Raw genomic sequence first — 13,468 nt, forward strand, 5'->3', positions numbered from 1 at the left:
ACCAGTACCCCGGAGCTCTTGACTCTAGCTGCATATGTATCAAAAGATGGCCTAGTCGGCCATCACTGGAAAGAGAGGCCCATTGGACATGCAGACTTTATATGCCCCAGTGCAGGGGAACGCCAGGGCTAACACTTCCTAAACTGTTCTGTGCTATAAGGAGAGAAGGAACTCCATCCTATTCATCGGATGCTGCCCGTGTTATTCTGATATAAAAGCCAGGCCAAGACACAACAGCAACAGAAAAAGTACAGCTCAACAACCCTGATGAACAGAGAGACACACAATTCTCAACAAAATTCTTGGAAACCAAATTCAAGAACACACCAAGACCATCATGCATCACAACAAAGGAGGTTTCTTCTTAGCATTGCAAAGTTGGTTAACAAAAAATAAAAAAATAAAAAATAAGTAAATTATTCACAATGTAAATAATCTTAAAGGCAGACATTATCCGATCATCTCCACGGAGCAGAAAAGGCACTTGGTAAAGCTTACTATGCCTTCATGATGAAGTCTTGCAGAAGTTAAGAGCAGATAGAACATACAAACCTACTGTCAATAGTATACTAAGTTGGGAGTGGGGGTGGAAGACACTTCTAAAATCTGGAAGACAAGAGTGACTACGATCTTTATTTTTATTCACTATTGTGCTCTAAGTTTTAGTCAGAGCATTAAGACAAGACAGAATATAAAAGGGATAAAAACAGGAAAGAAGAGAAATTATCCCTATTTTCAAATGACACAATTCAATACTTAAAAGACTCTATAGACTCTACCAGAAAACTTAGATTTAATAAACATTTTCAATAAAGTTGCAGGCACAAAATTGGTGAAAATGTAGAGAGCACCTGACTGTGAGCTGCCTCGCCTCATTGATAAATCTACAACACAACCCTGCACATAGGGCTCAGGGAACATTTCCAGAAGAGACAGAAAGCCATAATGTGTGCTACATGGTAGTGTCTTTGATGAATGACAGGGAAGCTACACCATTGATACTGCAACAATGTGGTTGCCTAAACAGGACCTGAAGAATGAGGACATTAATTGGCATGTGGACATGAATGAGGGGCCTCTCACAAGACCCCATTCCTTCATGAAGAGCTATAGGCAGTATCAGTTTTCTCCAGCAACAAGCGCCTCCCCACCCCATAGCTTCTCCAATCCCAAGGCATCAGTCATAACCATATACATATGACCAGCAATAATGGACTCAGAAATCTATATTGATAAATTTATAAATAATATATAATGTACTATAATTAAATTATAACAGTACTGAAAGAATAAGAGGCCATGCAGGAACAGAGGGATGTAGGAAGAATTTTAAAGAAGGACAGAAGTTGAGGGGATGTTGTGTAAATACAGCACTCATGTATGAAAGTCTAGATGAATAAACACAATCTTAACACAGAGGCTTTATTTATAGCAATAAGGAACTCTTAAGGAAAGAAAATAGGAAAAACACCTCAATCAGAACTACACTCAAAAAATAAACTACTGAGAGGGATCTAGGATGTGCAAAACCTACCCAAGAAAAACTTTCAGCCACTGAAAAGTGAAACTAAAGATGATGGAGAAATCTCTTCATGTTCCTGAATCATCAGAATCAACAGTGTGAAAATGGCTATAGTGCCAAAAGCAATCTCCAGGCTCAATTCGATCCCCGTTAAACACTGCAGGCACAGGAGCTAGAGAGATGGCTCAGCAGTGTTCTTACGCAGAAGACTCAGGTTCTAGTCCTAGCACCCACATGGCAGCTCACACCCATCTATAATCCCAGTTCTAAGGGATCCAATGCTTTTGTTTTCTGGCCTGCAGATATGAGGCATACATGTAGCAAGCAAGTATGCATGCAGGAAAACTTCTATCAATACACTCAATTTTTAAAACGAAAAATTCCAAAGACATTCTTCAAAGAACTGAAAAGGAAAAAAAATACATACTTTCATATGAAAACATAAAATACAACACACAACCAAAGCAATCCTAAATAGAAAAAACCTTCTGCTGCTGAAATCATGAAAGTTGACCTCAAATTATACTCCAGAGTGATAATAATAAAACTATCTGGTTACAGACATAAAACAGACATGCAGACAAATGGCAAAGGACAGAGGACCCAGAAGTAAGTCCATCCAGCTGTAGATACCTAATACTTAACAGAAGCATCAAGAACATACCGTGGGGAAAAGCAGCCTATCACCCAGCAGTGCCGACACAACTGGACCTCGGCCTGCAGAAGAGTCGACTTAAGCTCTCATTGATCACTGTGGAAAAACCAACTCAAAATGGATCAAAGACCTTAACACCTGGAAAGCTGAAACTGGGAGATCAGCGGTTCTCAACATGGGGGTCATGACTCCTTCGGCAGTTAAATGACCCTTTCACAGGGGTCACATATCAGATATCCTGCATATCAGCGATTTACATTAAAATCCATAACAGTAGCAAAATTGCAGCTATGAGGAAAATAATTTTATGGCTGGGGGTCACACAATGTGAGAAACCATATTAAAGAGGCACAGCATTAGAAAAGGTTGCTAACCATTGCACTAGGGTTCTCTCAGGGAGGACACATGGAGTTGTAGACACAGGTAAGAATGCCAAGAAGACTCTACTAGCACAGGGAATAGTTTCTGTAACCAACAGGTGGGACTATGTGAAATTAAAAAAAAATTTGCCTAGAAACAGACATCAGAAATAATGGGAGAGAAATATTTGAAAGTCGTGGTGTGGTATAGATTATTTTTTAAGAGTATAAAGGGCTTAGGACACCTCAGTGGCAGAGCACTCATTCCATATGTACAAGACTCTGAGTGTGATCTCCAGTAATACACACAGACACACACACACACACACACATATGCACACACACAAACATGCACATGCACACACAAACAGAGACAGATACAGACAGGTAGACTGATAGACAAACATGTGAGTGAGCATGACATATCCTAACCAAATTAGATTTACTCTAAGATTTCAATTTGATTTGACATTCAAAACCAACAACCACTATAAGAGAGTAAAAATAAAAATCATACATTTGATATCAGAAAGAGTACTTAATAAGTTAGATTCTTAGCACACAATGGATAAAGGATTTTTGTCTACATGTTATGAAGAGTATTATACTTAATGGCAGACTGCCAAGGGCTTTTCTTCTGTGATGAGGACAGGGATAATACTGTACACTATTGATCTTTTAGTGATTTACTAAATTCTTAGCCAGTAAATAAACAAAGGGGACCAGTATTAAAAATGAAGACAGATGACCACTGATATTTTTGGAAAATATAATTATTTGGTTGGAAAATCAAAAGAATCTATAAAGTACTTAAACTCATGAGTTTAGTAAGGTTGTGGCTAGTAAACTGCACACACACACACACACACACACTCACACTTTTCATGGATATTGGAAGCAAAAAGTTGAAACTGAAGAGGTATTATTTAGATCAGAACAAAATACTAAGCACCTACTAATAGGCAGAGCAAGGGATGTCACCAAGCCAGACAGAAGATAGGATTGAGGGGTGATAGAGACCAACGTAAGTGGGAACAGCGTGCTTATAAACCAAGGCCCAGGGAAGATCTCAGATTAGCTTGTATCCCAACTGCTCATTTGCCTCCTTGTTTGGTTTTGTGGCGGAGAACCTTACGTCTAAAATTCATGTAGAAATGTGGAGAACCCAAGATACCAGCAAAGAATGAAACAGGAAATTTTGCCAATGGAAGAAATGTTTGTACCACTTAGAGTAAGCAAAGATACTAAAACAAACAAACGTATAAAGGATTTTTTTACAATTAAAATATAGAATGACTGGACACAACAAAGATACTTGTATGCTTGTGATTCATTTAATCAGGACGGCCTTTACCCTATGCCTAACAGAAACGCTGATGTGGGTGGTGAGGAAGAAATGGACTCTTGTTGAGAACATCGAGTCTTAAGCATCTTTGAGAAATTCTGCATTTCCCACTAATCTTCAACATGGCTTCCTAAGGCCATGGAGTTTTATTTCCAGCGACATCCTCAGGAGAAATAGAAGCACTATGCTCCTAAAGACTCGGGCTGGCATTATCCATCATGTAAGAAACTGGACAGTCCAACACAGTGGACAAATCTCATGCACTAGTTCAAATAAACAAAACACAGCTACATTAAGCAACTTCCATGAAGTCTCAAGCCGCAACATCAAATGAAAGAATGGAGGTGGTGTGAAGCGATTCTGGCATGCTGACGATAGGGAAAGTCGTTGTCTCCACTTGAGTAATTGGAGTTCTCCATTTGTTTTAAGGAAAGGTCTCATTGTGGGGCCCAGATTGACCTCAAACTAACTCTACATCTCATGCTTGCCTCAAACTTGTGGCGGTCCTCCTACGTCAGGATCCCAGATGCTGGCAGGAACCAACACTGGCAATGTGAATAACACACAAAGGAATGGAGATTTTCTTAGAGTAAGTGAATGAACAATACATTTATAATTTAGGTTATATGTGCGATAGCTTAATATAAAAAAAGGCAAGTAAGCAACCCAGGTCACCAGATGTCTGAAGCCAGCACATAATGTTCGAGATTGGGTAATTTATAAAGAAACATATCCTTACAGTTCTGGGGCCTGAGAGGCTCAATAGCAGAGCCAGAAGCCAGGGATTCAAGTTGGGATTCCTTTCGGCCTCAAGGTCTGTGCTTTTAAAATGGGCTAGCTAATCCTTGCTGTGCTGCAAGCCACATTTTAGAGACACGAAAACCAAAAATGGTAACTACCTTGCCAACAGTATCATTGTTGTAGCAAGAACCCAAACTCAGAGTTTTTGGTTACAAATTCAGGGCTCTTTAAAAAATGAGCAGATCTTCTTTTTCTCTTCCTGTTTTTTTTTCTTTTCTTTTCTCCCACCACACAAACACTTATTTTGTTTTAAATTACATTTTGCCATTTGATTCAATAAATATCTGATGAATTTCGTTTTTAAAGCTCTGTATTAGAAGGGGCAATATATGTAAAGTCACTCTGACTTCCAAGTCACCTGTTAGTTTTGAGAGGGATGTAGACATGAAAAGTTTTCCCCAGTGATGCTGGAGATCAGTCCTATGACCTTACAGGTGCTAGACTGGCGCTGACCCTTGACCCCTGACCCCAGACCTTTGCCTCTGTTTCAAGCTTGAGAAGGCCGGTGCCATGTACCTCTTTCCTATAACTTCACTTGCAGGCTAGGCATCAGAATTGGTTAAAAACAGAGAGAGAGAGAGAGAGAGAGAGAGAGAGAGAAATATATATGTGTGTGTGTGTGTTGTATTTATATGTTCTTGGGGCACCTTTTTAACACAATGATTTTTAATAGAAGAAAGTACAGAAGAATATGCTAGAATGTTCTTTGCACAGATACCGGTTCCTTTTATCTGAAGTTAAAGATCCTCTCTCCAAATAAAGGAACTCAGGAAATAGGAGACAAATGACCAGATATGTTCCATGAAGAATAAAGTTTCTAAACTGAATGAAAAGCCAAAGTGAAATTATGTTTTCGTTTCTTTGAAAGTATGAGGCAATCTTGTGAAGGACTCAGGAAGAGGCACATTTCCACCACACCGGAAACAACTCTTTCTAGAGCTAATGACCTTTTCTAAATCGACACTTTCTTTAGACCTCCATCTTGTCAGGGCATTCCCTCTCATGAGAATGCTGTCTACACTCGCGAATGACTGAGTTCTTTCTTCTCCCTGGACACAGCTGGAGACTGGCACAATGGGGAAGGGAAATGAAGGGTTTTTTTTTTTTTCCCTCATGGAAAACCAAGAAATGCATAAATCATATTTGAACCAAACCAGCATTAGTTGTTTGCATGCCTACCACTCGAACATATTAATATAAATAATTTTTTCTAAAATAATTGATATTATGTTATAAATTTACTTTAAAAGTTTTCCCAGATACATAGTTTCCTTCGAGACAATTTGGGAAAATTATAAGCTTTTTGTTCTTAATTAACCTGAAAGTTAAGTGAAACTGAACCAATTTTAAAGCACATAATTTAGCTGATTGCTTAAACCAGCAAAATATATAACATCTATAGGTAGAGCCGGAAGGTTTTCATGAACACCATGCCATGCTGAGAGGAACTTTGGTCTTGATTCTATACTGAGGGAAAGAAAGCTAGGGGGGGTGATGGTGGCCCGAGTTATTCAAGCCGTCCTGTCCAGGTCTCCATGCTTCCTGCCTGCAACTCTTACGTCCAGAACATTCTGCCCTGCCGAGGTCTCCATGATCTCCTGTCCACAACGCTTACTTCCAGAATAGTCTATGCTTTGAAGTCTCCATGGTTTTTGTCCGTGACCCTTACTTCCAGAGCATTCTACACTGTTGAGTTATCAGTAATTTCCTGTCCACGACAATTACTTGCAGAACATTCTCTCTTTTTTTTGCAGTTTTCAAAAACCACATGATATAAATTCAAAGCCAGATAAAAATCCTTTTCCCTTCATTTTCTAACATTGTTTTCAATGTCAGATACCAGGCAGTGTCACAAACACATCAGCAAAATGGTTTCTGCTGTAATTGCAGTGTGTAGGGGAAACGTGAACAACTCTACAGAATCCACAAAAACTAAGTGTTCTCCTCTGCGTTTCAGGTTCTCCTCTTAGAAGCATTTTTTCTACACTTTTTAATCTAGATTTCCAGAGATGTTCTCTGAGAATATAATAATGTTCTACGTATTTAGACAAATATCAGTAGCAACAAATGTAGTTGCTTTTCTGTTTTATTTATCTGAAAAATCCCTACAGATCTTTTGTGTATAGGTCTACTTCATTCTCTTAAGTAACAATAGTATTTAATTACCTTGATATAAAATAATAATTCATTTATTGCTGGGTTCAGTTAGTTTCTGATTTTTATATGAAAATGAAAAAATAATTGTATGTTTTTTACTAAGATTTATAGAGTTGAAAGGTATGAGAACTATTGATCAATATTATCTGTAGAAATCAAGATTTGACCAACTAAAGTTTATAATCACCTCCCATATCTATACCTGGCTCCATAGAAACACGTTCTTCATCCCTAACCAGCCATGGCCAGAGGGACGACCCAGAGTCCCAACTCTTAGATGCCCCTTAAATGATCCAGAGTCCCAACTCTTAGACGCCCCTTAAATGATCCAGAGTCCCAACTCTTAGATGCCCCTTAAATGATCCAGAGTCCCAACTCTTAGATGCCCCTTAAATGGGCTCAGCAGTTGCTAGAAAGGAGAAAATTACAGCAAACATTAATCTGAATTATGTGTACTGAAACCATCAAAGCCTTTGTGTGACTCTTCATTTTGTTCATCTTCCCCTTACAGATGACAGAGAGAGGGGAGGGGAGAGGGGAGGGAAGGACAAAGGGGAAAGGAGAGGAGGAGAAGAGAGGTGAGGCCAGGGTAGGAGAAGAGAGGGCAGGACAGAGGAGAGAGGAGGGGAGGGGAGGGGAAACGACTGACAGGTGAAGAGGAAGGGGAGGAGCACAGGGAGGGAGGGAAGAGGCCTCTTGCGCTCCACAAAAGGACTGGGTTCTCGGCTTCAGTTATATTTTCACACTCTGTACTGCTCACAAAGCCCAATGCCATCCAGAGAGTGGTGTTCATAGGATTTAGGTGGGGGTTTTTTGTTTTTTGTTTGTTTGTTTTTTGTTTCTACATATTGAGATATTTACAGAATATTATTAAGAATCACCTGTGCTTAATAGACTTCTGTGTGCTGGCAAGCTGTTTCTAGGTTTATTTGAAATAAAAAAATCTGTCCATCCTCCATGCTTCAGCTGTTAATTGTAAACTTCTACTTGGCAGAGACGCCAGCTGTCCTGGCCACACAGGATGGAGCAGTGTCTGGTTTAAGATCATTGAACTACATTGAAGCCAACCAGTAGGATGAGGCAGCGTGCCTGCACCAGGGCTCATGCCTCGCAGTAGACACGGAATGTTTTCAGTTCTTCTCTAAAGAAATCAGAACTGGAGTGTGAGCAATGCCAAGGAAAGTAATGTAGAAACTAAAGAATGACTGGCGTTTATGAGAAAGATGCCTGTCCCATCTGCCCCAAACACAAACCACGCCCCTTTGCTGTCTCAGGAAATGCTCCAGCAGAAGGATACCACTTCACAGGAGATAAATATGGCGAAGAGAGAAAACTTTCTCAGGGGAGCCACAGTCTTTCTGGATGAAATTCTCCAAACCCATGACTTGTGATTACTTTGGCTTTTCCTGGTAATGTGATTATCTTAGAGGAAGAATTATATAAACTTAAATAAGGATCTGGTGCTAAGGCATAAAGAGGGGTGGTGAGGAGAAGGGACAGGAGAGGTGGGAATACTCCGCCCAGGCTAATGGTTCAGTATGAACCTTGTCAGCATAAATAGCAGAATGGAGCACAAAGGCACCAACGAGCATTAACAACAAGGAAACCAAGGTCTCTAGGACCTAAAAAGTTTACCCCCACACTCTCACACAAGTGACCCAGGAAGTCACTGGAGACACTGTTAGAAGCTCCCAGATGCTAAGGGCTTCCCATAGCATAGACAGCACATTACATCATGGCTGCCAACCCTCCCCATTAATGTCAAGTGGCTGCTGGGATCTGGGCCTGCTTTTAACTTCTCCAAAGGATTCTTCCTGTACCTCAAGGAACAGTGAAGAAAACCCCATGCTTGAGTTTTCGTCTCCATCTTAGGCTGGCCAATAAAGCAAGTCAATTTATGGCAAAGCCTGGGCACGCCTCAATGTTGTAGTTTTTAAGATCACCACCACGAAAGAATAATGATCTCTTCACCTGACCATGTTAGGAGACAATATGGACACAAACTTACTTCTTGCCGTCTAACTTGCATTCAGCTGCCTCTTTTGCATAGTTTTTCTTTTTACACCTCCCTTCCAAACTTTGTGTGTGCCTGTGTACGTGTGCCTATGGTATACTGTGTGCAGATGTGGGTGTGTGGGTGTATGTGCTTATGCACGACCAGAGTTTGATGTCCAGTGTTTTCCCTATGACTCTTTGTTTTTGTTTATTTCTTTCTGTGTTGTGGTTTTTGTTTTTTTTTGTTTTGTTTTGTTTTGTTCTAATGAAACAGAGTCCTTTTATGAACCCAGAGCTCACCTTTTGGGCTATGTTGGCCAGCTAGTGAGCTCCCATCATCCTCCTGTTTCTGTCCCTCAGGTGCTGTGGTTATAGACACATGTTGTCATGCTCAGCTTTGACATGTGTGTGTGTGGAGGATCTGAACTCGGAACCTCATGCTTGCTCAACAAGTACTTTATCCACTGGGCCATTTTTTCCAACCCCAACCTGTCTTTGTGTTTTCTTCAGGTTTGTTTGACACGCTGGAAGCATGAAGAGCAGCAGTGGTTCATTTGTGATTTTTTTTTTTGAATAAAAGTTTGTCACTTTTCACATTTACAAATAACAACAAACCTCTGGTTGAAAGTAAAAAACACTATAAAAATGCTTGTCCTAAAGGAATGTTAGAAATAATCTAATGCAACAGTTTGTAGTACAGATGAAAACACTAGAGTCAAGGGTGACTGAGTGGCTTGGTGTCGACCAGCTGGGTGCTGCCTAAATGAGGTTGTGAGTCCTGGACCAGAGGGTCCTATCCACTACTCTCTTCTGTCCACTCTCTCAATTAAAAGCTAACCTGTTCAAATGGTTAAATAATCCTTGGGGTGGGAATTTAAATGTTTTGGCTTAACATTAGAACACTGACACATTTTCTTCTTGCTAAATTTCTAAACATGCCTGGTATACAGACATTAGTCACTTTGGGTCCCTACAGTTTCTTTTCTTTTCTTCTCCTCACATCTCAATATCAAGCACTTTCAAGTCTACTAAGGAACCGAGTAGGCACCATGTCATGAATGAAGGTGCTGAGTGTCCAGGACACTCCTGTGGGAGAAAGCTGTGCTCCTGGCGTGCACGTTAAGGAAATGAGGGAGCTACCATCACGAAGCAATTATGGGAATGGCTTCACAACAGTGTGAGGGACCAGGTAAATCTTCAAATGCCAACATTGTGTTTTCTCAGGGAGCTGTACCTGCTAAGAAACACTTCTACCTGACTCAAGACCCCACTGGTCTATGTGAACTGCAACATGGTGGATTCTTGGGATGGTTCATGTACTTGGATTGCTCCTTCCTACGTTATATGCCACCTCTGGATTGTGAGATAAACTACATTAAACAACTCTTAACTAGATGTTCACAAATCCTCTCTGATGCTTAAATATGACACTTGTCTTTAATGTAATGAAGGACTTGTAGACGTGAGCTGGATTGGCTTCTTGCCTAATAAATTCCTTCTAACACTATGCCACGTGAGTCAACAAGCTGCTTCCCTTGTTGGCAAACAGCAAGTTAGACCCTGGAAGAATGGTTACTGGACAGAGGCGTTTCCAGGTGGTACATTCCCACTTGGATGCAGGTTGACCAGTTTAGTTTTGCGTGTACACCCTTCTTCTGGCTGAGAACAACACTATCTGACATCAGGATGCCCTTGTCTTGATCATTGACAGCTTCTAGATTACATTTTCATCTGGAATTTAACACCAAAAATCATTTCGCAAAACAGTTAAAAATTCCAGGTTTAAAGTTATTTTAGGTCACTTACAAGGTATGCTTGGCAAATTCTCGGCAAACATTTTAGCTAGGGTTTTTGTTCAGTTTCAACAATGGGTGGCTTTGTGCCAAACACAGTGGACAGTGTTAAAAAGGTGTCCTGGTGCCATTGTTTTCTTTAAACTGACGCCTGTCTCTGACACATCTTGGATTTTTCCATCCTTGTCCTAAGTAGCTTCATTCAAAAAATAGTTTCTCCAAACCATTTTGCTGTAACGCTCTTCCCTGGCGTTGGCACATGCTCAGTTGAGTGGAGCCTCTGAAATCAGACAGCTCAGAGTCAGGTAGAAAGCCTTGTCAGGAGAATCTGGATTTGGGAGTTGTTGCTAGTTAACTTTGAGCTCCTACTGGCAATAAAAAGGGACTTCATTTTACTGGAGCAAATGTCACTCAAGACAGCTCCACTGGCACCTCTTTGTTACCCCAGCCAGTAATAAAAGATAAAGCAGAGGAAATGGAGGAGCTGCAGTCGTGCATTCATGACACACAAAGTCCTTGTTCCCCAGCAGGCGCTGCGGAAAAGCAATTGTCCATTCATAGCACACCCTCTGCAACTCCCAGCTAATATTTTCGCTGTTCTTAGCTAGGTACACTAGGCAGTTAACTGTTAACCCTTGAGAATGCAGCGTTTATGCCTGTGTTCTCAGGGCTACTGGTACTGACCCAGTTTCACAGATTTCTAGTTCTCAGTGTTGAGAATAGAAACTTTAAGGAGAACAAGTTAGAAACTGTGGAGCAGGGGGAATGGTTTCGAATAATTCTGTCTCATCTGTTATTGCATAACTCTCAGATAAGGAAACCTATGGTAACTGTGTACTATTTGAATTGCTTTTATAAAAATTGACTGTCAGACAGGGAAGGTTCCCAGCAAGGTCCCCTTAGACACAGAATAATGCGTGGCTGAAACCCTTAGCTCTGTGTTCAGCCGTGCCTTCTGCAGCAGCTAGTGAGCTAGGCAGGCAGTTTACTGTGCATGGGTATATGTGCCTGCCTTGTTTCCTTCTTGCAATGCTCTCTGGCCAGAGCACACGAAGAGCTGAATTTTTGGATGATTAATTAGTCCCCAGACACCATCACTTAAGTCCCTAATTAAATATCTGACTCTGCTTTCAAACCCTTCAGGAAAAGATAATTACTGAATCTTGCAGTGATAATAAACTTTTATTTTCCTTTGTAAACAGTAAGACTTACATCATTGCCCACATAACTCAAATCTACATCTCTCCTGTTAACTTTGAGATTGAAAATAGGCTTTTTAGAAAATGCAGCAAGATAATAAAGTAGATTTTTCTCACACCCCCCGCACCCCCCCCTCCACAGCCCTCTACCCATCGCCTCTGTTCTCTCTCACTGCCAGCTGTTCCCTTGTGTTGTCAGCTCTACTTTCTTCATTTTGAGGTCTGCTCCCGACCAACCAACAAACCCAAGAGAAAGCAAATCAACAAATCAACCTGATTTTCTCCTCCAGTGGTTCACAACCCTTCACCAACATTTTCCTGCCCCGTCCTACCAGAACTGAAAAATGACCCAATTCTAAAATTGATAATGGAGAAGAAATACTGCACTCATTTAAAGACGTGGGGGTGGGGGGGTGGGGGGGTGGTGGGGCTCTATGAGGGCTCAAAGTTCAGAGAATGCCCACGCTCCTGCTAAACCCTGTTGCCCTCGAAGAGTTAATTCAGGGCACAATGCTTAGTCAGTTCGCTTAGAAAAAGGAAGGAAATTCAAAAGCTGGTTGCTGTAGGAACAATCACAGACAAAAATACATATATATACGTATATATAGGTCCGGGTCCATTTTCAATAAAAACAAAAACCCTGGCGCCTGTCTCCCTGTGACTCGGAACTCTCAAGTAAAATGAACTTGCCGCTTAAATTTGTTGTACATACCTCAACCATTAAACAAGACATTTAACCATAGTGGCAGTTCTGTGACCTTTGAATGCTGTGAAATCTCTGAGCGGTGCGGCTTGTTCATGAAGATTTGTGCTGCAGAATCCAGCAACCTCATCCAGGATTAGCAGTATAATTATGCAAGTTTTATAAAAAAAAAAAAAAAAAAAAAAAAAAAATTTAAAAAAAAAAAAAAAAAAAAGGAAAGAAAGAAAGAAACGCCAAAGGACTCAGAGAGCTCGAGAAAGAAGGAAGGGAGAGAGAAGCTCTCTGGGCGAGGACACCACTTTTCTCCCAGCCGAATGAGCGAGCAAGCAAGCGAGCGCTGGGACAGAGCCGAGCCTGCTGCAGTGCCCAGAGTGAGCGACTGGCTGGGTGAGCAGGCAGCCGGCCTGGGAGGCTGGCTGAGCCTGTCAGTTGCCACAGGCAGGGAAAACCGGAGACCAATCGGCTTCTGCGCCAGCAGCTTACTGGAGTGGAGCCTTTTCTGTTTATGTTTCCTCATTTCGAGAGTGACGTCAAAGGGTTTAGTTTTTCCTCAGCATGTGCTATTAATTTTAAAGTACTGTACTATGGGAAGAGTGTGTGTGCGTGCCTGTGATTAGCTGAGGTGCCCCACTCTCGAGAGAACCCAAGAAACATTTTACTACAATCAGAAGTAGTGGTTTAAGAGTTTTCATTCTGTGGAGTTAGGTCTTTGAAAATGATAAAAAAAAAACAAACACAAAACCAAGACAAGACAGGCTGAGCCAAGCGATGGTAGCAAGCTTCCCATGTTGCGGTGTGTGAGTTGATGTGCACGTGCCACATGACAGCTTGTTGCTTATTTCTGACTGATTTTTATCTTTAACTAGGAAACTAATTGTTAATAAATCCCTAGAGCAACCTATACAGAACTGTGCAAATGGGCTGGAGCACCTTAGGAGG

At 41.0% G+C, this 13,468-nt stretch overlaps 1 protein-coding gene across 1 annotated transcript in view; it reads right to left on the minus strand.

Annotated features, from left to right (window-relative positions):
- The window catches only part of Pde7b (phosphodiesterase 7B), a 318,247-nt gene extending 305,262 nt beyond the window's left edge, over positions 1–12,985 (minus strand). The window contains exon 1 of the mRNA XM_021174159.2: positions 12,539–12,985. Within this exon, the coding sequence (XP_021029818.1) occupies positions 12,539–12,559 (21 nt within the window). The 5' untranslated portion in view covers positions 12,560–12,985. The remainder of the gene's footprint in view (positions 1–12,538) is intronic.
- Positions 12,986–13,468: the final 483 nt, after the last annotated feature.

The sequence above is a fragment of the Mus caroli genome, chromosome 10 (genome assembly GCF_900094665.2).
Source record: "Mus caroli chromosome 10, CAROLI_EIJ_v1.1, whole genome shotgun sequence".
NCBI lineage: Eukaryota > Metazoa > Chordata > Mammalia > Rodentia > Muridae > Mus > Mus caroli.